General features: G+C 37.8%; 2 protein-coding genes and 1 gene segment (V, D, J or C); all 3 read left to right on the top strand.

The window, feature by feature from the left end:
• The first annotated feature begins 4,327 nt into the window (after positions 1 to 4,327).
• On the top strand, positions 4,328 to 5,803 carry LOC125803737 (uncharacterized). Its single transcript, XM_049481850.1, has 3 exons — positions 4,328 to 4,685; positions 4,828 to 4,932; positions 5,227 to 5,803. Exons 1-3 carry the CDS (start codon positions 4,499 to 4,501, stop codon positions 5,778 to 5,780), a joined length of 846 nt encoding a protein of 281 aa, XP_049337807.1. The 5' UTR covers positions 4,328 to 4,498; the 3' UTR covers positions 5,781 to 5,803.
• Positions 5,804 to 7,406: 1,603 nt separating this feature from the next.
• LOC125803740 (uncharacterized) lies at positions 7,407 to 11,060 on the top strand. The gene is made up of 3 exons (XM_049481853.1): positions 7,407 to 7,618; positions 10,122 to 10,494; positions 10,588 to 11,060. The coding sequence occupies exons 1-3, from the start codon at positions 7,572 to 7,574 to the stop codon at positions 10,909 to 10,911; spliced, it is 744 nt and encodes a 247-aa protein (XP_049337810.1). The 5' UTR covers positions 7,407 to 7,571; the 3' UTR covers positions 10,912 to 11,060.
• An 8,039-nt stretch (positions 11,061 to 19,099) lies between these two features.
• LOC103030487 (T cell receptor gamma variable 2-like) lies at positions 19,100 to 24,212 on the top strand. The segment is given in 2 exon segments: positions 19,100 to 19,144; positions 23,860 to 24,212. Coding segments are annotated over 2 exon segments (396 nt in total).
• Positions 24,213 to 25,239: the final 1,027 nt, after the last annotated feature.

Here is a 25,239-nt window from a genome sequence, read left to right as displayed (position 1 = left end):
CCTTAAGACAAAACATGAATCTTTTCATGGTCAAATAGCCTCAGAACAGGCTCACATGATGTTGATTATAATGGTATCAGGACAATCAGGATTATGGTCGGGAAAACATATATGCAAGATGACACAAATGATGATAATGATGATGTGTGGTGATTGGATGATGGTTAAAGTTGTGTCCTTTAGGAGAGCTACAACTTGGCAAAATCAAGTTCTACGTGTACCTGTGGCTTGCCGGAGTGGCCAAGTTCAAGGCCAAATAATCTAGAATACTACATATCAGAATGACCCCATATTAAGGCATGTATATACAGTATATAGAGACATGTACTGCCAGGCGATAAAACATGAGATATCAGATACTGAGATGAGGTAATAAATTTACTCACAGGCCTCTACTTGTAGGTCACTTGTGCAAGCTATCAAATAATCCAAGACAATACTTTTGTGTTTAATTTTGCTTTTAAACTGACAAATTATTAAAAAGCAACAGTAATATCAGTAGCGTTACTCTAATCTGAGTATTTTGTCAGTAACGAGTAATCTAACAGGTTACTATTTCCAATCCAGTAATCGGTAATACTTCATAATACTGTTCCATAGTTAATGGCTAACTAAGCAGAAACTAAGCAGTAACTAATTAATAGTGCTGCATTACCACATACATATTTTCTATTTACTACCACGTAGTACTGAGTAGGTAAGTTAACTAGTTAGCTAGCTAACCCTGACGCTAACTAACACACATATAACCTAGCTAACTTCGCTAGCTGACTAGAAAATGACATTGCGTTCCCTCACAACTGTTTTGCGTTTCCCTCGCGAAAAAAATAACAAATAAATAAATAAAAAAGCTGGAGAAAACTGCATCATGCATCCACCATGGAGTATGGACCAACTTGTATTTTACTTTGATCTTGGACTGAAAAATAGAGACATATTATCAATTCTCAAAATCAAACATGATTACGCAATAAGTGAGCGCAAACTACGTTTGCTGAGATCAGCAGGACTTTCTAGAAGAAAGGATTACTCCAGCCTAGACAGTGTACTTGGCTTCATACGGGCACAACTTCAGAAAATAAGTGCACCTTATCCAATTTTCAATTTATTTTTGTCCTCCTCAGGAACTTCTCTGTACCTTAAGAAACGTTCAAGCTCCTCCTCCATATCTAGATCAAGATATAATGTGATTAATATCACAATAATTTTAGCTTTATGCTCATTTCATTCCATACACCTTGTGACACTGCCCATTACTCTGAAAATGATTAGTTTAACCAAACAACAGTTACACTGAACATATCAGACAACATATCTAACTGTATTTTGTGTGTGCTGAAATATGCTAGATGACGTGTGGGACTATACTTTCACATTTCGCAGAGATGTATGTCATATGGCACAGTAGCAATAAATTACCTTTAAATAATATTTAAAATTCAACCAAGGGGTAACGTTATTGTAGTATGTTTATCAGGTCTGTCTAAAAACACTGCGCATGCGCTGATCTACACTTTTTAATTATTTCTCGTGTTTTTTTTATATATAACATGTTTTTTGTATTTTTTGTGCTTTAAACAACCTGGACTCACTGTCATTGCACTAAAGAGTAAATGCAAACTAACAATTAATATAAAAAAATGAAAATACAAAAGCAGTTTCTAATGACCTCTTTTAACTATAACTTTATCATGATACAGTGATTTATTCTATACAAATATACTAACCTATGGGAACATGCTCTAATATGGTGCTTCTTTTCTATTTTTACAGTTAAACATATACACTAGGGCAGCACGGTTTCACGTGGTAGCACAACTTGACAGAACACCGGCTATTTTCAGCAAATGTGCTCAGAGAAACGGAAAATAGAGTAAATGTCTGTAGTTTGTTCTATGTTCCTCCATCGTGTGGATAATGCAATTTGGGAGAGGTTAGGACGTTGTTTGTGAGCAAGAGAAAGGTCAAAGCGCAAATTTTGAATATTAAACTATATTTACCAAGCTTACAAGCTTATAAACTATTCTAAAATGCATGTACTACATTTTACCATAATACAAATAAATGTTGTGTGTGTTAAATATGCAGGTTAAAAATGCAATGACATCGGCATCTCTGTTCCTACATGCTTGCGCTCTGTCGAACATGTATTTGGTTCCAGGCAGTGTTGGGAAGGTTACTTTTAAAATGTAATCCCTTACAGATTACTGATTACATCACTCAAAATGTAATTTGTAACGTAATCAGTTACATTACTTCAAGTGAGTAACGTAATCTGATTACTTTGGATTACTTTAAATATTGTCATTTTTTTAAGCCTGAATGAATGTAGCAACCACATCTTGCATATTATCCTTTTATTTTTCTTTCCAGTTAACAAATAGATAAACAAATAAAACAGCCTTTTCAATCACTCTATAAAAATACTTATGAAACCATTTCATCAAACAATTTTATGAAACACTTCTATAAATTGATGATAAAACCATTTAAAACCAAACAATGTAACAACAACTGTAAGCTATCTATTTGCAGGTTTGCCACCAGTGTTAATTTTGACAACAAATTTTGATCTAGTCTTAGTCATAGTTTTGTGACGAAAATAGTATTTAGTTTTAGTCACAATTTAGTCATCTGAAATGTTTTTAGTTTTAGTCAACTTAATGTCATAAGAATATAGTCGACTAAAATTACAGTAAATTTAGTCGACTAAAATGTAAAGGGTGTAAATGTAAATGATTTTTCATCAGTTCCCTTGAATTATTAACTCTACACGTATATGAAATGAAACGTTTAATAACCACTTGAGTAATATTGTTAATGTTTGAAAGTGAAATATATTTATATATGATTTAATGTATATTATTATTATTATTGTAGGTGTGTGACTATACATATGTTACATTTAAAATTTTGCTCTAGAAATCAGGTCATAAAACATCTGAATAGTTAAATTAAAGTTTAAACAGAGCTGTAGATGCAAAAACAACTTTTAAAGGATCTAGTTTTATCTCCATCTACTGGAGCTACAGTCTATAAACGAGATCAAAACAAACATTCACACACTGTCCTGTAGAGATGCTCTCAGGATGTACTGAGAGACTTCATGAGTTAATGTGAGAAACTTATGAGAAAGTGCTGTAAGGAACTTTACACAGACTTTTGGGTTCAGAGATTCACTTATTTTATTGTTTTATTTTGGATATATTATTGAGTTTCTTTCTGACCTGTTCCTGCTTTAACACTAGCTGTATCTTTCCCACTGTGAGACTAAACAGATGATCTTAATGAGTTAGGGTTCTGTATCAGTTCTGTGTTTTAGTGCACTGCCGAGTTAAACACCCCATCAGCTCATGAAATAACATCAGCATTAAAACGCGGATCTCTGCATGGAGATCTGTGTGACTCTGGTCTGCAGAAGCTGAAAGATTAGTGGTGTTTTTACCGGAGATGGAGTCTCTGTTTACACATTATCTTGTTTTTCGCGACGTCAAAGGAGAAATATATCGCCTCTCCCCTCTCTCTCTCCCTGCTGAACACTGTCGAGTTAACTTCCAGTCGAGCTCCGTAACGACAGGTTAATTCCCGGGTTTGTAACTGAGCGCGCGGCGCCTCCGCTAAAGTAGCAGTGATTGGATCTCTTCCTAACTGGTCCCTACCTTTCACAGACCTAAATCAGTCTGATTGGATTTCGTCCCTGCCAAACATTTTCGTCTCGTTTTTATTCGTTGACCAAAATGTCAGTTAATTTCGTCTCGTCGTGTGTGCGGAGCCGCTGTCTGCCCCTCCTCCCTGTATGTGTGTGTGTGCAGCGAGACGGGAGGAGGGGCAGACAGTTCCCCGTCATATCAGAGCGATTTCACACCAAAATGTTATTTGCGTTTTGTCGGTGTTGGATTGGAAGAGCAAAAATAGGAAAGTACCGCAATGTAACCCTTTTATTTTAGCAGAGTAACTGTAATCTGATTACCACTTACTGAAGCAGTAACTGTAACGGATTACAGTTACTCATAATTTGTAATCTGATTACGTAACGCCGTTACATGTAATCCGTTACTTCCCAACACTGGTGCCAGGGAACACAAAACATTTGTGAGGGAATGCAAAACTTTTGCAAGGGAACGCAATGTCATTTTCCTATTTTTTTCCTATTCCCGTAGAATAAAGACCTGAGAGACCTAGCCGGAAAATACCTAAAAATCACTAAAATAAAGTGGTGCAGGGCCATGAAGACGTTTAAAAACAGCACTAACACCTTAAAATTAACAGGTAACCAGTGGAATTAGAGGCACTAGCTAGCGTGCTAGCCTGGTGGTCACCATGGTTACTGCAGAAGAGATTCCACTGACATCACAGATGTGACATCACACACCTGAGCATATATCAGCAGGAGTTCCGTCAGTTGGGGTTCAGGCTAGAGCTGGGAGACGCAGTATCAGGACTTCGGAGGAAATCTTTCAGTTACTGAGGACGAGCAGCTTTAGTGAACATTAGCAGAATGTCTTTACTGATCTCGATAAAGACGGTGGTTCAGCGGCCGGTGAAGATCAACCGGCAGAGCTGGGAGAACTTCCAGCACGGGACGACCAACCGCCCCAGCAGGAGAGAGAAACGTCCCCACGTGTTCATGGACGGACATGAGGACGCTCCTGCACTGAAACAGGCCAGACTCCAGCTGGAGAGAGGTGCGTTATGGGACAGATTTCAGTTTGGTTAACATGTTTAATTTCTCTTAAACTAAATCAAATGTTCTCAGATCAGTTTTAAATGTTGATTTTAATACAGTTCTGTTTCTAACCTGTTTCTAATGTCACTGATGTGCTGCAGATATTGTCGTTAGCTCCAGCGGAACCTCTGGTAAGAGGAAGCTGGTGGAGACACCGGAGGATGAAGCTCCAGTGATGAAAAAGACTCGAATCCAGCTGGAGAGAGGTGCGTTATGGGGCAGAATTCAGGAATCTGGTTTCCATGTTTGGTTAAGCAACCGTTTCTTTAAGACCAACATCATTATTTAAAACCACCAAGCAACACCTTAGCAACAACATAGCAACCACTTAGCTAATTTTGCGTAGACAGACTACACTAGTGATGTTACTGGTGGTGATGAAGCATGAATTGTTGTATTGCAGTACTTCTTTAGCTGTTTAATTATACTATATTTAAGTATATATACTGTATAAATACATACAATGATTTAATATTCTTTTTATTGTTTTCTTTTTACAGCTCCTCCCACGGTATGGATCATAGGGGACAGCTATATTCGCCGTGGGGAGGAGATGGCGAGGAGCTCACTGGGAGGTGACCTGGGCGTACAGGCTGAGGTCAGCTGGTTCGGCTGGGGAGGACTGAGGTGGCAGGGACTCGTCCCGTTCTTCAACCAGTCTCTAAGAGGAAGAACGTCTCCGGATGTGCTGATCATCCACTGTGGAGGGAACGACCTTGGAGGAATGAACGCCCTTCATCTTAGCGCACAGATGAAGGAGGATCTCCGTGATCTCCACCGTCGTTTCCCACACATGAAGATCATGCTGTCGGAGATCACCCCCCGACGTCAGTGGAGGTCCTCCACTCACCCCAAGAGGATTGATGCAGCCCGGAAATGGGTGAACGGCGAGATGGCCGATTTCATCTTGGGAGTGGAGGGGGGTGTTATTCATCACCCGGATATTCTGTTCCACAACCCTCGACTCTTCCTCAGAGACCGGGTTCACCTGTCTCCTTCTGGCAACGAGCTCTTTTTAAATGACATTGCAGAATCCCTGAAAACCTTCATCTAATAAAAGTGATTCTGCTGAAATGATCTGGATTCATCTGGATTCATTCAACACTGAGAAACACCAGGAGACTGATGACTTTACACTGCAGTAAAATCAACAACTCAGAATTAGATGCTAATAAATGTTAAACTTTTATTTTTTATAACATTCAAAGTAGTCTATTTTGTAAACAATAGTAGTTTTTTGTTTGTTTTTGTACATAAAATGAATTGTAAGAAAATAAATACAATAAATACCAAATTATAGAGATTGGGTGGATAACACAGTTCACAGTAGACTTTATCAGCCTAAACATTTCAAATAATTCATTTAAAACAATTCCCAATTCCTTAATTAAACTTATATGTAAGCTTAAACAAATCTATATTTACAATATTCATCACAAGTTTACCCAACTCATTTTATTAGCGCCACCATAAAGAGTTAAGATTCAGGGAGTTTAGAGCGTCTAGGTTTCAATAAATAGAACTAAAGCCCTATCTCGTCCACATTAATAACCAAGACTTACATATCCCCTGTAGAACTACTTAATAATTATGTCTACTTTATAGTAAGTATTCATTAATTACTGTTCAAATTAACATTAACTGCTCAGCTGAAAACCCTTACATGCCACCTAGAGAACTATACATCTAAATCAGTGTACTTGAAAAGTTACTTTATTATCCTCATTATCTTGCATATAATGAGTAAATTACATATAGTAAATTACTGCAGTGTGTAGTACTCTGCTTAACCCCACTGATCGAATAATTGTTTGTGTACACTGATTTAGATCTATAGTTCAGGTGGCATGTAATAGTTTTCAGCTGAGTAGTTAATGTTGATTTGGGCAGTAATTAATGAATAGTTACTATAAAGGAGACATAATTAGTAAGTATTCCTCCAGGAGAAACTGTTTGTAAGTGTAAGTAATTAGTGTTGGGTTAATAGTGAACAGCTATAATCATTAGTTCAGTATTATCTACTCAGTAATTACTCAGAACTCACTGGTAGTTAATAGAAGGGATTTATGTGTTAATGCAGCACTTTTAATTAGTTTCTGCTTAGTTACCTATTAACTATGAAACAGTATTACAAAGTGTTTCCTAGTAATCAGATTAAAGTTACTTGTCCAAGTCATTGTGCTTTACTATTTCTCAATGTCCTTAGTAAAAAGATATAGTAGTGTCCGGATGAAAGGACGAACAAGAAAAACCTTTATGGTTGTCACAAACTCTGCACTCTCTCCACCTCACACACACACACACAAACCCCACACTCTCTCCACCTCACACACAGACACACACAAACCCCACACTCTCTCCACCTCACACACAGACACACACAAACCCCACACTCTCTCCACCTCACACACAGACACACAAACCCCACACTCTCTCCACCTCACACACAGACACACACAAACCCCACACTCTCTCCACCTCACAGACACACACACACAGACACACACACACACACACACACACACACTCAGCAAGCCCCAGCATGCACAGTCATCTGAGTTATCCGATTGCACAATTGTGGAAAAACCTTTCAGGGCTTGTTTCTGTTGAACAGTAAAAATCATGAAAAATGAGGAAGTGACTCATCTAACGTCTAAGTCATTCAAATAAGTCACGGGCAACGAGCAGTTTCAATGCTGGGGAAAGTTCTTCCCTCTCATCAACTGATGCATTTCTGTGAAGGATACCTTCAAGATTACACAGCCACTGCTCTTTCCTCGACCTGCTATACCTAAAATTTGCTTTTTAGAACAACAGTTCAATATATTTGAACATTTTACACAAGATGAATTCTGCTGTTCTTTCCTTTTTTCTTTTTGGGTTTCTCATAAGGTAAGCATGCATATGTTTCCTTTTAGAGTGTTCCTGTGTCTTACACTTTATATTTCTGTTTGATTTTAGATTAATTAAATATGTAATTAGTATGTTTACAGTAGTAGTAAGAGTAGTAGTAGTAGTAGTAAAATAATAATAGTTGTAGTAGTAGTGGCATATAGCAGTGATAACAGAGGTAGTAATGATAGAACAGCAGTGGTAAAAGAAGAAATCAAGAGAGTGCCTGTAGTAATTTTAATAGTGTAGTGGTAGAATAAAGAGTGTAGTGGTAGAATAAAGAGTGACAGTAACAGTATATAAAGTAAAAGAAATAGTATTATAAAATAAATTGTGAAAATAGCAGTAGTACTAGTATTAGCAATAGAAGTGACCATAGAATAACTACTAGTATGGAATAAATAGTGATTTACTACTTAATATTAATATTACTACTACATGAGATTTGAAGACCTACTAGCAGCATTCATAATAGAATAAACAGTAATTAGTAGTAATAGTAAGGGAAATAATTAGTGGTAAGTGGAAGAATTACACTGTAAGCCTGAATAAGTTACATTTACTGAAATAATTAAAGGTAATCTCTTGTCAAACTGGTGGCGAGTGTCAGAAACTGGGGTACACACCCAGGATGCAAACAGGTTGTGCCAGAAGCCAATAGAATGGGGGTATTTAATTAAAATTCAGGACGGTCCAGTTGAAGAAAATTTTGTCAGTCCAAGGTCTGATTCAGGGCTATACATATATATATATGTATAGCCCTGAATCAGACATTGGACTGACAAAATTTTCTTCAGCTGGACATACATTATATATATATATATATATATATATATATATATATATATATATATATATATATATATATATATATATATATATATAATGTATTTCTGTGTATGAAACGTCTTACCTGAGGATGTTTGTACTATGATGAAAAAAATATATAATAGTAATAAAATGCCTCTCTGGGCAGATTTTTTGTACATTCCTCCCATTTCTCTCTCGCGCGCTCAGTGTGTCTTTAGTTTCCGCCCGTTCTCGTTTTTCCACCAGTTCTCGGGCACCCTATCTCTTTTTTAAAGGCAGTTTTTCCCGTCGCGTCCCAATTTACTAGCTGAGGGAAAGGGTTTTCACAGATCTGATTGGCAGAGGAGAGCGTTTGGTGATATTACACAACACGTGATTGGTCTGTGCGTTTACTGCACTGCAAAACACACACTGCAGCGACGCGATGCGTTTTCCCACTGTTTTCTATGGAGAGTGGCGAAGCGAGAGGCAAAAAGTGGGGATATTTTCACCTTTATGCAAATGAGAAGCGAGTTTCGCTGGGCGGTAGCCAATCAGCGACACGCGGACAAGGCTTCAGCACCACACACACCACAGGCTGAACTACAGTGTGAGGTCACGGAGGAGAAGCTGATTACAGCTTTTTCAGGCTTTTTTGTGCTTTAAGAAACTCCTTTGTAAGATAACAGAGATGGAGGAGCAGCTCGTCCTGAACTGGATGTTTAGCAGGGTTCACTGGGCGATAAAAAAAGAACAGCATCTTGTTCATACACAGCACTGAACTACAACTCTTCATATTCTTGCTGGTGGCAGATAAACTGCTTGCTCTTTCAGGCGACATGCCCCAAAGCGACGAGAGGAAGGCAGAGAAAGCGTTTGGAAGCGATGCCGCGTCGCTGCAGTGTGAACAAGAAAAGTTCTGCCCCTTTAAATGAACACTGTCAAAATTAAATCCTTCTCTGTAGTTTATCGGTTTGGGTTCAAAACATTGGGTTGGCAAAACACTGCCCATGCAAGCCAAAAACAAAACTTCACATAAAACAGACTTCATTTATTTGAGTTTAAACAAATTGTGGGTTTACAGTGCAATATTAGTAGTGATAGTAGACTTAATAGTGAGAGTAGTAGGGTAATAGTAGTAATCTTTGTAGAAGAATACTGAGAGATGCTGTAGTAGGAGTAATAATGAGGGTAGAAACTGAAGACAAATTAATATTAGTAAAATTAATAGTGATACTTCTTCTTATTAAGCAGTTATTACATTCTTACTAATACATTTCCCTGTTGCTGTCAAGTCTTTATGGCTTTGAGTGATCCAGTGGTCTAAGGCCATCAGCAGCCAGAGTCTGAGAGAAATTGGCCGTGCTCTCTCTGGGTGGATAGATGGTGCTCTCTCTCCTCATCAATCCCAGGGCGATGCCGGTCAACACAGGCATCTGTTAGCTGATGTATCATAGCTGCGTCGCTGCGCTTTCCTCTGAGTGCGCTGGCTATCCGGTGATGCTGCATCAGTGGCTGATTGAAAAAAGAGGAGTGCTAGCCTGCACCTTTGTAGTGTTGGGGGCATTACTGGTGATAGGGGGAAGTCCTTGTGAGTTGGTGAGGTAACTAGCCTTTGGTGAATGGTGGGAACATTTTGATAAAATTAGATGCTAAATGCTATTTTTATAGACAATATTTGTTTGACAATTTATGTGTTTTTATGTCACTTTAGCTCTGGTTTGGCAACCAGACATGAAGAGGGTTCCTGCCAGTCCCAATGGGTTAACAACGACCACTCTGGATGTAGTTTAACATCCAAACAAGGTGAAGATGTCTATGAGGAACTTTGGGTTCAGAACATGGACATTGCCGAAAAAACGTTCAACGTTGACTTTCTAATCCATATGCAAAACGGTATCCTTGATGCGTTTCGCTTTGTCAAGTTTACTCTGCAGGACATTTTGTACCTGCAAGTGGTGACTAACATGCTGAAAGAGGTGAGTGAGATGCCCGGGCAGCCAGATGACCTGAGGGAATTCATTACAGGAAGATACAGAAGCTACAAGAGATTTCTTCAGTCTTGTGAAAGTGACTTCTCACTTGCGGTAAGAACTTTAAATGTTGCAACAATTAAATGTTGCAGTGAAAATGTAATTGTTTTATGTTAATTGCGCACTATGTTATGTTTCATACTGTAGGATACAAAATCCATCCAACCAACACCAGCCATTGAGAAGTACCTGAATTCCTACAAGAATGTGATGAATACTGAAAAAGATACTATTTACTTCACTGTGGCTCTCCTGCCGTGCTCCAGACTCTGGGTCTGGCTGGCTCAAAATCTGAAGATGGAGAAAAATAATGCCTACATCCAGTGGAAAACAGATAATAGTGAGGGCCATCCTGAGAAATATCGACCCATTCTGAACAAGTATCTGAACACAACGGAAAAAGCGCAAAAGGCCAACAACATCTTCCGCATGCAAATGCAGAATGAGCATGACTTTTTTTCCACTTCTTGATTGATTTCCTATTAATTGAGAAATATCGGTGGCCATAAGGTTCCTTCTGCCCAATCCAAGTTTACGCATGAGTTTTTGACTTGAAAGCTTCAAATGTGAGTTATAATTATTTCAATATACAGGTTTAAGATTAATATAACTTATTATTAATATATATATATATATATATATATATATATATATATATATATATATATATATATATATATATTATATCCTCAAATATTCCTCCTCATTCTTTAAATCAGTGATTCTGAAAGGGCTGCAGAAAATGCTGCAAAAAAAATGTGGATTGCAGTTAGTCAGGTTTGCCCATGTATTATTATCCATTTTGGATATATCTTAAATAATCACAGAGAAACATTGCAAAACCAGAAATTAAGAAAGAAATTAGCCTTTGAAAGTGTGCATGGTAGAATAAGGTGTATGGGGTGGGGGTTGGGAGGAACCGGTGGCACTTACCTCCAACTGAAAAGGTTTAAAAATGCTGCTTTACATTTGTTTTTTGTTTTTTTTAATCTACTAAAGAAGAAAAAAATCTGCAAATCAATTCTAACTTTCATACAGGAACATGGTTTTTAAGTTTCAATATTTTTCAATATGTGGATACTGTTTTTGTGCCAAACCATGGCTACACCTGTTGACATTTTTTATTTTTTCAAACTCATTTGCTCCTAAATTTCCTTCGGGATAAATAAAGTATCTATCTATCTATCTATCTATCTATCTATCTATCTATCTATCTATCTATCTATCTATCTATCTATCTATCTATCATTTGTAGACCTACATTTTGCCTGTACTAACTATAGTTGAAGTGTTGGCATGCCTGAGATGCAGAATTAGTCATATTTAGGAATGAGAGTGAGTGTGTGAAATGGCTACAGGAACCCAATTTCCAAACCCCAGATACAGTTTCCTGCCCCCTTTGCTCATTCCCAGCTGTGAAGCTCATGCAGGTTGCCAGATTGACACACAGTGGCAAGCAACGATGAGTCTTACTCTGTATCCAATCAGTGAATATATATGTTTGCAATGTCCAAAATGCCAGCCTTTACTACTAGTGGGTGTAGGTAAATTACATAGCAGTGGTTAGTGAACCTTACTGAAGCTCAGTGATTACCTGTTCAGCAGAAAAATAGCTAGCTCCTATGTTTTCATGGCTGGAGCACACTGTTTGCATGCTATTGTTTGTACCTGGCAACCCTGAGTATCAAAATGGGACTGGGAGAATGGAGGTGGGCAGATTTGAAGGCTAAATCCCAGCATGTTTTCTTAATATGTGATGATACATCCTAATCATGTTATGAGTTACTACATAAAAAATGTAATAATTAATGGTCCTAATTAAGAATGTAGATAATCAGATAAATCATGAAATGTCTTGGGTTCATACAGTCTGTAATCAAGTCAAAATAAAAGTAAATGTAAGTGGAAGAAACAGTGCACTGTTTTATTTGCATGTGTAATACTGTCCCAAAATTTTCTGATTTGGGTCTGAAGAAGGTATAACACAAAAAGAGCCATTTGAACTTAAACTGAGTGGCTACAGGTTTTTATTTAAACAACTGCTGTTGCTGAGGTATTGTCCTGTGCTAAATCTTACTGTGACCATGATTTTTTTTTTGCCAAGACTGAAGACTAAGGCCCCATCCACACGAATCCGGAGATTTTTAAAAACGGAGAGGTTTTTGTCTCCGTTTTGGCCTTTCCGTTCACAGGAAAACAGCATTTTTCGGTCTCTGAAAACGAAGCTTTTAAATTGGGAAATATTGGTGGCTGTAAGGTTAATTCCGCCTAGATTAATATAACATATATATTATAACCTCTTATATTCCTACTCTTTTTTTAATTCAGTGTTTCTGAAACGGGGGCTGCATAAAATGGGGGTAGTTCGTCAGTTTTGCACATTTATTATTATTCGTTTTGAATATCTTAAAAAGTGATGGCCTATTTAAATAATTCCAGAGAAACATTGCCAAACCAGCAATGTTTGTTTTTTATCTTATCCACCACCTTATGTGTATACTCTGTGTGACGACAAGGAGCGGCCATATTTGTTTACTCTATGTTAAATGTCTGGTGCAGTAGTGTACCATTGATTTAGGTTACACCCACAGTGATAATAAACGTCCAGAATAAATAATATAATATACCCAGTTATAGGCTGTCACAGTCATTAAAAGATAAGGAGAAATTAGCTTGAAGTGTTTTTAAGTCTTGAGGAGTTCCATTTAACTTATATCCACCACCTTCCACAGAAGCTGGTAAATTAGCTAGTTAGCTTCTCATTATCTCAGTTTTTACCAAGTTCCATGCAGCTATTTTTATTGTTCACAGTTAAATTTAAATTATTTAACCAAACGCCCATTAAATGGAGGATAAACCGACACCAGAACATCCTAACCCAGAGAAGGGATTTACGGTCCTGAAACTCTGGTAAATAGGGTTGCCGCCCATCCCGTAAAATACGGAATGAATGATTTTTGGGTTTCCATTGACTGTAAGCCATAATCATCAATAATAAAATAAATAAATGCTTAAAACAGATCACTCTGTGTTTAATACATCTATATAATATATGAGTTTCACATTTTGAACTGAATTACTGAAATAAAGTAACTTTTCAAAGATATTCTTATTTTTTGAGATGACCCTTTATAAGCTTATATGACTGACAATAAGTACAAATAGGTAATAGTAATAAATTCTCTCTTCCCAGTTGTTAACTTAAATTAACAAAAGTATATAGTGTTTTGTTGATTAATGTAAAAAGTGTCATTGATGCGATTTTTTTCATTGACTTTTAAGGATAGTCAGCAGAGCTTACAATACACATTTCATATAACTAAAATTAGGCCAACTAAAAACATAAACTGGATTTTAAAGTTGATGAGACCTTGTACATGTGAAAAATAAATGATCTGAACTAAAGATTTCTATGTTGGTGGTGATTGTCTTTAAAACTTAAAAGTTAAATCTAGTGCAGTAAGCCGCCTTGAAATGTTGATGTTTTTTTTCTATTTCTCTATTTGAATAGGTATGACAAATGAACTCTAGTGATAAAGTTGTGAAACAGCTCAGGATTGGCTGGCTGGTAAGATGGTGAAATAATTTATTAGAATATTATAGGCTTGTAGTGTAGGATCTAATGGAGGCTGAGGAGAGAAATTTGTGTGACACGGACATGAATTGGGAAGTTGCTTTTTAAATTAGAATCTTTTAATGTTCTTTAGTATCACTGCTTAATGTCTTCTGAAGCTCATACTTTTTATCATGTTTTACTGCAACAAAAGTCAACCAGAGTTCTCCTTTAATGAGTGAATGTGTTCTGTAATGGTCACATGAAACAGTGTCATTTTGGTGGCAGCACTGAGTTGGGGGAGAAATGATGCAGAGTAGACAGCTGTACATCTGTTATTTCTACATCTCCACCTACAGGAAATGATGTCAGCACTACTTTACAGCACAGACCCTATGAAACGAAATCCTCTTCATTAGAATCAGGCAGAGAAACAGCAGTGTTTTCATACAGACTTTCAGCTGTAAGCCTAACTAAATGAAATATGAATATAGATGTGTACGCAGTTCTCTTCTCACTGATTACAGGTAAGAACCAGATCAAATAAACCAATCAATTAAAAATAATATTATCAGGATGGTTCATTTATAGTGTAATATTGATTACAGTGGGAACGCTGGGAGTGGAAGTGGAGCAAAATGAACTCTACTGGACAAAATTACTGAACAAAAGAGTTGAGATCCAGTGTAAAGTGACGGGGCTACGGACTAGCTATGTCCACTGGTACCATCAGAAAGACGGTGAAGGACTCACACGGATACAGTATGTTAATGAAGCCGGCAATAACTTTGTTCAGAACTCTGAATTCTCTGTGAAGAAAAAAGGTGAAAATTATGATCTGAAACTGACCGCAGTGAAGAAGAGCCATGAAGGAGTTTATTACTGTGCCTGCTGGGATAGCAGCAGCCACAGTGACTCAAACTGCTCACATCCTCTACAATAACTGCAATAACTCTGCCTGTGTGCAACCTGAACACCCTGAACTCTCCACAACAGTTACATATACTATACATACTACATATACTATACATACTACATATACTGTACATACTACATATACTACATATACTATATATACTACGTTGTTCCTCACTTTAAATAAAGGTACTACACTCAGATACAGTGTGACAGAATGTCCATCTTAGAGTTAGAGTTGGGCGGCACGGTGGCTTAGTGGCTAGCACAGTCGCCTCCCAGAACTGGGGTCTTGGGTTCAAGTCCCTATCTGGGTGGAGTTTCCACGTTCTCCTCGTGTCTGTGTGGGTTTCCTCCGGGGCCTCTGGTTTCCTCCCACAGGCCAAAAACATGGAGATCAAGTAAATTGAATACTAAATCTAAATTGCCCAGAAAAATGTAAAACTCTAAATTGACATGGTAAATTGAATACTCTAAATTGATCTGGTGTGTGTGTAAATGTGTGTAAATGTATGCATGACTGTGCCCAGATATGGATTGGCACTCTGTCCTGGGTAAAAGCTGTAGTGCCCGATGCACTACAGTCCTCCAGGTGGACGGTTGTTTTCAGTTGAGAGTACGCTGTGCGCTATTGGCTGCCGCTTCTCACCGGTGTGTGGATGAGTGTTGATGTGTAATGTGCGTGTGTGTAAAAACGTGTAAATTGTAAAACTTCCTTGGGTTTGTAGAAAGGCGCTATATAAGTTGAACTATATTCATTCATTCATTAAAATATTTGTATTCACTGACCACACTACCCTTTCAAAGTCTTCTTTCTTCTTCCCAGTCTCTCAAGACAAAAAATGGTACATGGTTTTCAAAGTTTTAATAAAATAAAAAATCTAAAAAGTATGACGTGCAAAAGAATTTTACCCTCCTTTACTCTGAACCCCCTAAATAAAATCCAGTGCCATCACTTGCTTTCATTAGTTAATTTAATCAATTAGTTAGTAGAGTCCAGCTGTTTGTAATTTAGGGCTCTATCATACACCCTGCAAAAGTACCGTTGCTATCTTATACCTCTTTGTTAAAATAGTGCTACAGTTTAGTAATATATTAACGCTGATAGGTGTGGTGGTCTGGAAGTGAGGTGTGTTCAGGTAAATATCTGGTGTGTTTCTATCTTGGTGCGCTTCTGACTGATTTAAACCAGGACAACAGTCAAGAGTCATTATTTACAATGCTCACCCAAGCAAAAAATAAACCCATACCATCACTTCTTGACCACAGCAAAAGAAAAACCCTCACACATAGCCTTCAGGAATCTATAAACTATAAAATAAAATATACCTAAAAATGTGCACAGAAACTGTTATTATTATCATTATTAAATTTTATGTTTATGATTAATACATGGACTTAATAATTGTAGCTTAATATAGTAGATTCTGCTGTTTGAGAATTTGACATGCTCATTCTCACTCATTCTCTGTCACATCCTAAAGTTTTGAAAATAAAAAATTTGAAATAGAAAAGCACTTTGACTGAACATAAGTTTGTTTTATTTCACTTCGCCTTCATTAAACTGAAATTCGCTTTTATAATCTTTATATATAAAAAAAACATCAAAGCACTTTGCCACCGTACTTTCGCGGCTCAATTATTCAAAACATTAAAAAAAAATGTAAATACACAGATCTATAAAGCTATATGTTACCATTTGTTTCTTTTCACCAGGTCACATTTATTAAAATATAAAATAATTAATTAATGAAAGTCTAGTCCAGCTCTCTCGATGCTAGAGAATGCGGCGGAACTTGCCTTTGCAGCGCTCCGAACTGATTTCTTCTGCTGAGACAAACAAAAGCTAAGATAAGAACACGCCAAAGTCACCGAGCGACTGGCTCTTAAAGGGAATGACTACTGGCACACTGATTGGTTTTTTTTCACATTACACCCGAAACACACCCATGAATAATTAAGAGAATTAGAACATGCATTTTGCATGCCTTTGGCCTAAATGCAAAGCGCTCGACTTGAGACTGGAAAGGAGGTTCAACTTCAGGCAAGACAATGACTCTAAACATACACTCAGAGCTACAGTGAAATGATTTAGATCAGAGAATATTCATGTGTTAGAATGATCCAGTCTAAGTCCTGACCTAAATCCCACTGAGCTTCTGTGGAGAGACATGAAATGTGCTATTTACAGAGGCTCTCCATCCAACCTGGCTGAACTTGAGCTTTTAGTAAAGAAGAATGGACAAAAAAGCTCAGTCTCTAGATGCGCAAAGCTGTTACAGACATACCCCAAAAGACTTGCAGCTGTAACTGCAGCAAAAGGTGGCTGTACTAAGTGTTGATTTAGGATGTTGATATAAGTGTTGCATGTCACATTTTTCTAATTTTTTACAGTTATGTGCTACTTTGTGTTGGTCTATCACTTAAAATCTCAAAAAATACAATAAATTTTGTGGTTGAAAAAGTTTAAGGGGTATGAATACTTTTAAAAGCCACTGTACATACCTGCATAGTTTTAGGGGTGCAGAGTTTAGGAGTGAGAGGGACATATCAGAAAAAATAGAATCCTATGATGCTGGTTTGAATCCCAGTCATGCAGCTTGCCATCAGCTGCCAGAGACCTATAAGAGCACAACTGGCCTTGTTCTCTCTGGGTGGGTAGCTGTGAAATTCTATAAAAACTAGTTAGTTAACTAGTGAATTAATCCAGCATGCGCTCTGTATTACTGGTAAGCAATGTGTAGCACCTTCATCAGAAAGCAGAGGAGTTAAACACCCATTGCCCCGCCCCCGTAGTGAAAATCATGAATCTGATTTGTTAGATTTTCCTTCGAATTTCCTAACAGACTCATTACTACATCCTTCACAAAATCAGGAGAAGGGCCACGCAGACACAGTACCGCTGTCAGTCAGATATGCATCCTATAGCAACTGCAAAACGCAGACTAATGCTTTAAATTAGTTGCAGTTTTTTTATTTTAGTTAATTTATGAAATATATGAAATTTATGATATTACAATTTACCAGTGGTGTATAATGATGCCCTTCTAACCCTTCAGAGAAGGGGTGACAATAAATGCATGTAAATAATTACATCATTTTTAATCAGGAAATATATATATATCATACCTATTGTAAGTGTACACATTTATTTATTTATAAATTAGCTAAAATAAAAAACAGCAACTAATTTAAAGCATTAGTCTGTGTTTTTCAGTTGGTATGGAACTCTTATCTGACTAACAGCGGTTTTAACCAATCAAAACTGTTTTTTAAAATGGCTTCTGCCCCCTTGTGTCTGCGTGGGCCCTTCTCCTGATTTCGAGAAGGGTGTAGTAATGAATCTATAAGCAAAGTCGCATGACAATCTAACCAATCAGATTAATGATTTTCACTACAGGGGCGTGGCCACGGCTGTGTAACCCCTTCTCACCGATGTGTTGAAGGTGTTACGCATTGATTAGTCATAAACGGAGCTCATGCTGGATTAATTCAATAGTTAGCTAAGTATGATGGAATTGGGCCTGTAAATGAGACAAATATTGTGTCACATCATATTAAAATGCCTTTTTAAAGGCTCTCCTTCAATGTGAAACTAATTCACAATAATAGGCCGCATGACTGGTGAGTTTTTGTGTGTACTTAATGTTTTGGCTGCCCTGGTGTACTGTAGACATACAAATGAGTGATCTATGTTGAACGGTTGTACTTGTAGGAAAATTAAGCATTTATTGTTGGGTCTATTGTATACTTTTGTGGTTTGTAGCTGTATTTGTGGGCTGTTGATTTGTATTAATTTAATATAACTAAGTCAAGACAGAGAATATGTAGTTATTGTAATATTTATCTATGTGTTGGTCGGCCGGCGGCGGGGTGGGGGGTTATGGAGGGGTGGTTGCAGAAGTGGTACACACTATATTCACTGCACGCCACTGCAATTTACAATATCTATAATATATGTTTCTTGATTAAATATGATGTAATGATTTACATGCACTTATTGTCACCCTACTCTGAAGGGTTAAAGGGCTTTACTGCACACCACTGGTTAAAACAGACAAAAGTGAAGAAGGCAGCACATTTAACCCATAACTGGAAGAACAGACCCACCCACAGGAAATGACATCAGCTCTACTCTACAGCACAGCTCCTCTGAAAATAAAAGAATAGACTTTAAGCTAATCTAATAAAAGATGAATGCAGCTGTGTTTGTAGTTCTCTTCTCACTGATCACAGGTAAGAACCAGATCTATTTTTCCTAATAAAACCAGTTCACCAATAATTGACCAGTTCATTTACAGTGTAATGTTGATTACAGTGGGAACTCTGGGACAGACTGTGGAGCAAACTCAGCTCTCCTGGACGAAGCAGGTGGGCAAAAGAGTTTCTATCAGCTGTAAAGTGACTGGACTTCAGAGCTTCAATTATGTTCACTGGTACCAGCAGAAAGACGGTGAAGCTCTCACAAGGATGCTGTATGTTAATGCTGCAGGAACGAGTCCTGTTTACAACCCTGAACATCCTGAAGCAGAACACTTCTCTGTGAGGCTCGAGGGAGTTACGTATGTTCTGAAAGTGAGCGCAGTGCAGATGATCCACACAGGTGTTTATTACTGTGCCTGCTGGGATAGAAGCAGCCACAGTGACTTAAAGACTTCATATCCTGTACATTAACCTTGACAGAGTGAAAGAGTTACATACATTCAGTTTAAACAAATACATAGATTTTTACATTGATATTGATATGGAGGGAGTTATGGGTGTTTGTGTTTGTTTAGATAAATTTAAGATGTGTTAGCAGTTCCACTGGTGGAGCGTTAATCAACCTCGTGATGTTGTGGTGGAGGGTGAATAAGGGTCTCCACCAGTGGGCGGGAAAACTACTGTTTGTGAGCAAATCTTTTTCTAAAGTCTCTTTCCTTGCTCAGATAATGTTGAAAAATGTAAAAAAAAAAAAAAAAAAAAAAAAAAAAACGTGATATACATACACATCAATTTGCACTGTATTAATATAATCAGACATTATTTGTATAGACTGTACACTACGCTATTATTGCCAAAAGTATCTACTCACCTGCCTTGTGTTTGCTGATGTGAGGTTTGGATGGAGCTGCTCGGCCATGGAAAACCATTCCATGAAGCTGCTGTTCTTGAGCTAATCTGAAGGCCACGTGAAACACTAATAAAATAAACACAGAACATCAGTTTTAAATAGGGCTGTCACTGATCAACCCAACTCAAGGTCACATTTGCATTACTACAGGGTCATCTAAAAAAATGAGAATATCTTTATTTCAGTAATTTAGTTCAAAATGTAAAACTCATATATTATATAGATGTATTACACACAGAGTGATCTATTTTAAGCGTTTATTTCTTCTATTGTTGATGATTTTGGCTTAAAGCCAATAAAAACTCAAAAATGGGGAGAACTGAGGTGAGTACATTTTATCACGTTTTACTACAACAGTCCATTTTACACCGGAGTTTTCCTTTAATAAGTGAATGTGTTCTGTTATGGTCACATGAAACAGTGTCATTTTGGTGGCAGCATTGAGTTGGGGGAGAAATGATGCAGTGTAGACAGCTGTACATCTGTTATTTCTACATCTCCACCCACAGGAAATGATGTCAGCACTACTTTACAGCACAGACCCTATGAAACGAAATCCTCTTCATTAGAATCAGGCAGATAAACAGCAGTATTTTCATACAGACTTTCAGCTGTAAGCCTAACTAAATGAAATATGAATATAGATGTGTACGCAGTTCTCTTCTCACTGATTACAGGTAAGAACCAGATCAAATAAACCAATCAATTAAAAATAATATTATCAGGATGGTTCATTTATAGTGTAATATTGATTACAGTGGGAACGCTGGGAGTGGAAGTGGAGCAGAATGAACTCTACTGGACAAAATTACTGAACAAAAGAGTTGAGATCCAGTGTAAAGTGACGGGGCTACAGACTAGCTATGTCCACTGGTACCATCAGAAAGACGGTGAAGGACTCACATGGATACAGTATGTTAATGAAGCCGGCAATAACTTTGTTCAGAACTCTGAATTCTCTGTGAAGAAAAAAGGTGAAAATTATGATCTGAAGTTGAATGAAGTGAAGAAGAGCCACGAAGGAGTTTATTACTGTGCCTGCTGGGATAGCAGCAGCCACAGTGACTCAAACTGCTCACATCCTCTACAATAACTGCAATAACTCTGCCTGTGTTATACAAACGTGATATACATATGTCACTGATCAACCCAACTCAATCCAAGTCTCTTAATATTAAGTATCAGCCGATACTGACCGAAACAGATCTTGGTGTTTGTATAAGTACAATCATGGCCAAAAAAGTGTTGGCACCCCTGAGATTTTTGCAGAAAATTAAGTAGTTCTCCCAGAAAATGATTGCAATTACACGTTTGGTTCTACACATGTTTATTATGTTTATTCCCTTTATGTGTATTGGAATTGGATTTTTTCCACAATTGTGGGTATATAACTTTGATTCAAGCATGTGTTGCTCATTACCTTTGGCAAGTAACGTGTAGGCAATATAATAATCACACCTGAAACCAGAGAGAAGTTGACTTAATCTTTGCAGCGTGTGTCTGCGTGTGCCAAACTAAGCATAAAAACCGAAAGAGGAGAAAACAGCTCATTTAGTTTACAACCCATGTCACTGTAGCTAATCTCCTTGGACCTGGATGGAAGAGAAAAACAAAGGTAAAAGTTTGCAATGCAGGATTGGTAAATGGTGGATAAGCAGCCCCAATCAAGTTCCAAAGCAATTCAAGCTGTCCTGCAGGTGCAGGGTGCACTCGGGCCAGCACAAACTATCCATGGATAATTGAAGGAAATAAAACAATATGGCAGCAGACCCTCTGGGAAAAGGCATTGTGGACAGATGAGACCAGGCTAGAGCTTTTTTATAAAGCACCAAAACGGTTTACCATTTACCAAAAACAGAATGAGACCTACAAAGAACAAAAAAAAAAAGTAGCTACAGTCAAATATGGTGGAGGTTCCAAGATGTTTTATGGTTGTTGTGCTGCTTCTGCCACTAGTTGCTTTGACTGTGTGCAAGGCTGGAGAGTTCTAAAATGGCCAGCAATAAGTCTAGATCTAAATACCATTGAAAATCTGTAAAGAAATCTTAAAAGCTGTTGGGGGAAGGCCCTTATAAACAAAGAAGAGTGGTCCAAAAATCAAGTTTAGAGGTGTAAGATGCTTGTTGATGGTTATAGGAAGCGATTGATTGCAGTTATTTTTTCTCAATGCAACCAAATATTAAGTTGAGTTTGCCAAAAATATTTGCAGTTTTGCGTGAAATTATTTAAATTTTGGCTTTTTTTCACTGGTTTATGTTTATCCAATACACACAAAGGTAATAAACATGTATATAACAAAACGTTTAATTGCAATAATTTTCTGGAAGAAATATTAAATTTTCTGGAAAAAATTCAGGGGCGTCAACACTTTCTACCATGACTGTAATACAGTTAGTTTGTCAAGTTTGGAGCAGCGAGAGGACGCAGAAGCGGAAGCAAATCAAGTATATTTATTAACATATTAAGAACACAAACAATAAACCAAAAACATAAACAACAAAGAAACACTGAGTACAAAAGGAAATAAACGCAACCTGAACTGATGCAAACACGTACAAGAATAGACAAAGGAAATAGCAAACACAGGGCTATAAGTAAACACACAAGGCAGGAAAGGAAACAGGGAACACCTGGGGAAAGGTAACGAGGGGGCGGAGCTAAAGATGAAACAGGTGAAAGCACTAGACGGGGACGGAGACATGGGCTGCATCCAGAAACTTTTGCTACTCCTCCTCTCCTACTCCTACTTTCCTACTCCTCCTCTCCTTCCCCGGAAGAAGATGGAGGAATCGAGGAGAGGAGGAGGAGAGGAGAAGGAATGGAGGGAAGAAGCTGTAATTGGGGAAATGGGACAGCTGATTCCTTTTAAATGGGATGTTGACTACCAGTGAACTGAGCCACTTTCACAACGTCACTATCACACACAGTTAAAAATTCAGATATTACAATAAAATCCTGCTTACTCCGGAGTAGGATGTTTTAATGTATCCTCTGTTGGAAGCCTCCTACAGGAGAATTTTAAGCTGCTTCTTTCGTCTCCTACGGTATTCGGACAGGCGGTAAGATGGAGTCACGAAATCAGTTTCCGTGTCACGGAGGAGGATTGGTAGGAAAAAGGAGACACTTTTGGGGTTTCTGGACGCAGCCACGGAAGAGCACACAGCAGAGCACATGAATGCAGAGACAGAACAGAACAAACAACTGAAGTTTAACGCTGAAGTAAAATCACATTATATTTTAGTCACAGTTCATATAATAAAATATTAATCACCCTCTTGATTTGTGGAGGAGGGTGAATAAGGGTCTCTGCTGGTGGGATATCATTTTAAGAGACAAAAATGATTCAATCTGATCTGGTCTTTAATTTCTTAGTCTGCTCAAATAATATTGAAAAATATAAAAACTTATTTTCCAATAAAAACACATAGGCTACTTGTCAATTTGCACAGGATTAATATAACCTGAGGTTATCACTTTTATACTGTTATGGCCAATTAAAACAGTGGCATATTGGTGGCAGTGCTGTGTTAGGAGAGAATTTACAGAGGGCAGCAAATTTCACACAACATGCACCACTGTTACTGCAGCTCCACCCACAGGAAATGACATCAGCACTATTCTACAGCCCAGCCCCTTTGAAACTGCATTGTTCTTGAGAAACCAGCAGATAATCAGAAGTATTTTCAAGCAGATTTTAAGGTGAACTGAATGAAAGATGAAAATAGCTGTGTGTGTGGTTCTCTTCTCACTGTTCACAGGTAAGCACCAGATTGATTTGAGTGAATACACTGTACATTTATATTAAAATGATTTATTTACTGTGTAATGTTGATTACAGTGGGAACTCTGGGACTGACAGTGGAGCAAACTGAACTCTCCTGGACAAAACAGCAGGGCAAAAGAGTTTTTATAAACTGTAAAGTGGGTGGACTAGGTGATAGCAACTATGTCCACTGGTACCATCAGAAAGATGGAGAAGCTCTGAAAAGGATCCTGTACGTTAATAAAGCCGGCAGCAGCACCACTCCTGATCCCAACTATCCTGAAGCTAAAGACTTCTCCGTGGCTCTAGACAAGGGTGATTATGTTCTGAGAGTGAACGCAGTGAAGAAGAGTAATGAAGGGGTTTATTACTGTGCCTGCTGGGATGGCAGCCACAGTGACTCAAACTGCTCACATCCTCTACAATAACTCCACCAGTGTGTACAACCTGATTCCTGTTTCACAACCAGTGATGTCAGTAAGGCATTACTTAGTAACACGTTACTCTAATCTGACCCTTTTTTTCAGTAACGAGTAATCTAATGCGTTACTATTTCCAATCCAGTAATCAGATTAAAGTTACTTTTTTAAGTCACTGTGCGTTACTCTCTCTCTCTCTCTCCACCTCATCTCCTCCACAAACACACACACACACACACACACCGCTCCCTTACCCATTCCCCCTCCGCTCTTCCCCAATCACACGCGTCTCGCTTTCTCCCCTGTCTCTCTCTCGCGCTCGGCGTGTCTTTAGTTTCCTCCCGTTTTCGTTTTTCGCCAGTTCTCAGGCTCCCTATCTCTTTATAAAGACTTTTTTTTGAGGCCACGTCCCAATTCACTAGCCAGGGCAGCGGTCTGCCACAAATTTGATTGGCAGAGGAGAGCGTTTAAAGATTTTACACCACACATGATTGGAAGTTCACTGTGGCGCAGAGCACACATACCGTAAAGACAAGAAAAGTTCCGGTGCTTTAAATGAACACTGTCAGAATTAAATCCTTCTCAGTAGTTGGGTCCGGTATGGGTCCGTATTGGACAACGTCTGGGTCCGGACCCGGACCGCAGTCCGCATATATGTGATCCCTGGTCTAGACCATATACACGGTTCTGTTTTATAAAACCACTCCTTGCTGCCCTGCAGAGAACAACAAGTTCAATGTTCAGTTTTACAGTGTTAAATATGTCAGGTCAAGAAAGACTTTCTTTATTTTATATATTTTTTTTATAAAAACAAGTATTTATGTTTAGTAAAATCAAGAAAGACCATATTTTGTTTTTTATAAAAAAAAATATATATTTTTGTTAAGTTTATTTTTTTTTTTTATAAAAAAAACATATTTTTTTTTAGGAAATATTTCAACTTAATAGAGATACATTGTTGCTGTTAAAAATGCATTTTCCAATGAAGGGAGTATTGGCAAAACTGGTTATAATTTTTATGTTAAGGCGGCAGGAC

This window comes from Astyanax mexicanus, chromosome 8 (assembly GCF_023375975.1).
Source record: "Astyanax mexicanus isolate ESR-SI-001 chromosome 8, AstMex3_surface, whole genome shotgun sequence".
Classification (NCBI taxonomy): Eukaryota; Metazoa; Chordata; class Actinopteri; order Characiformes; family Acestrorhamphidae; genus Astyanax; species Astyanax mexicanus.
The sequence above is the reverse complement of the archived record's forward strand: the minus strand, read 5'-3'. Positions and strand labels throughout refer to the sequence as shown.

Coding starts and splice junctions, on each gene's coding strand:
- LOC125803740 (XM_049481853.1), top strand. CDS start 7,572: ATGAATTCTGCTGTTCTTTCCTTTTTTCTTTTTGGGTTTCTCATAAG. Junction 7,619..10,121: donor CTTTTTGGGTTTCTCATAAG/GTAAGCATGCAT, acceptor ATGTCACTTTAG/CTCTGGTTTGGCAACCAGAC. Junction 10,495..10,587: donor AAAGTGACTTCTCACTTGCG/GTAAGAACTTTA, acceptor TTCATACTGTAG/GATACAAAATCCATCCAACC.
- LOC125803737 (XM_049481850.1), top strand. CDS start 4,499: ATGTCTTTACTGATCTCGATAAAGACGGTGGTTCAGCGGCCGGTGAAG. Junction 4,686..4,827: donor CAGACTCCAGCTGGAGAGAG/GTGCGTTATGGG, acceptor GATGTGCTGCAG/ATATTGTCGTTAGCTCCAGC. Junction 4,933..5,226: donor TCGAATCCAGCTGGAGAGAG/GTGCGTTATGGG, acceptor TTCTTTTTACAG/CTCCTCCCACGGTATGGATC.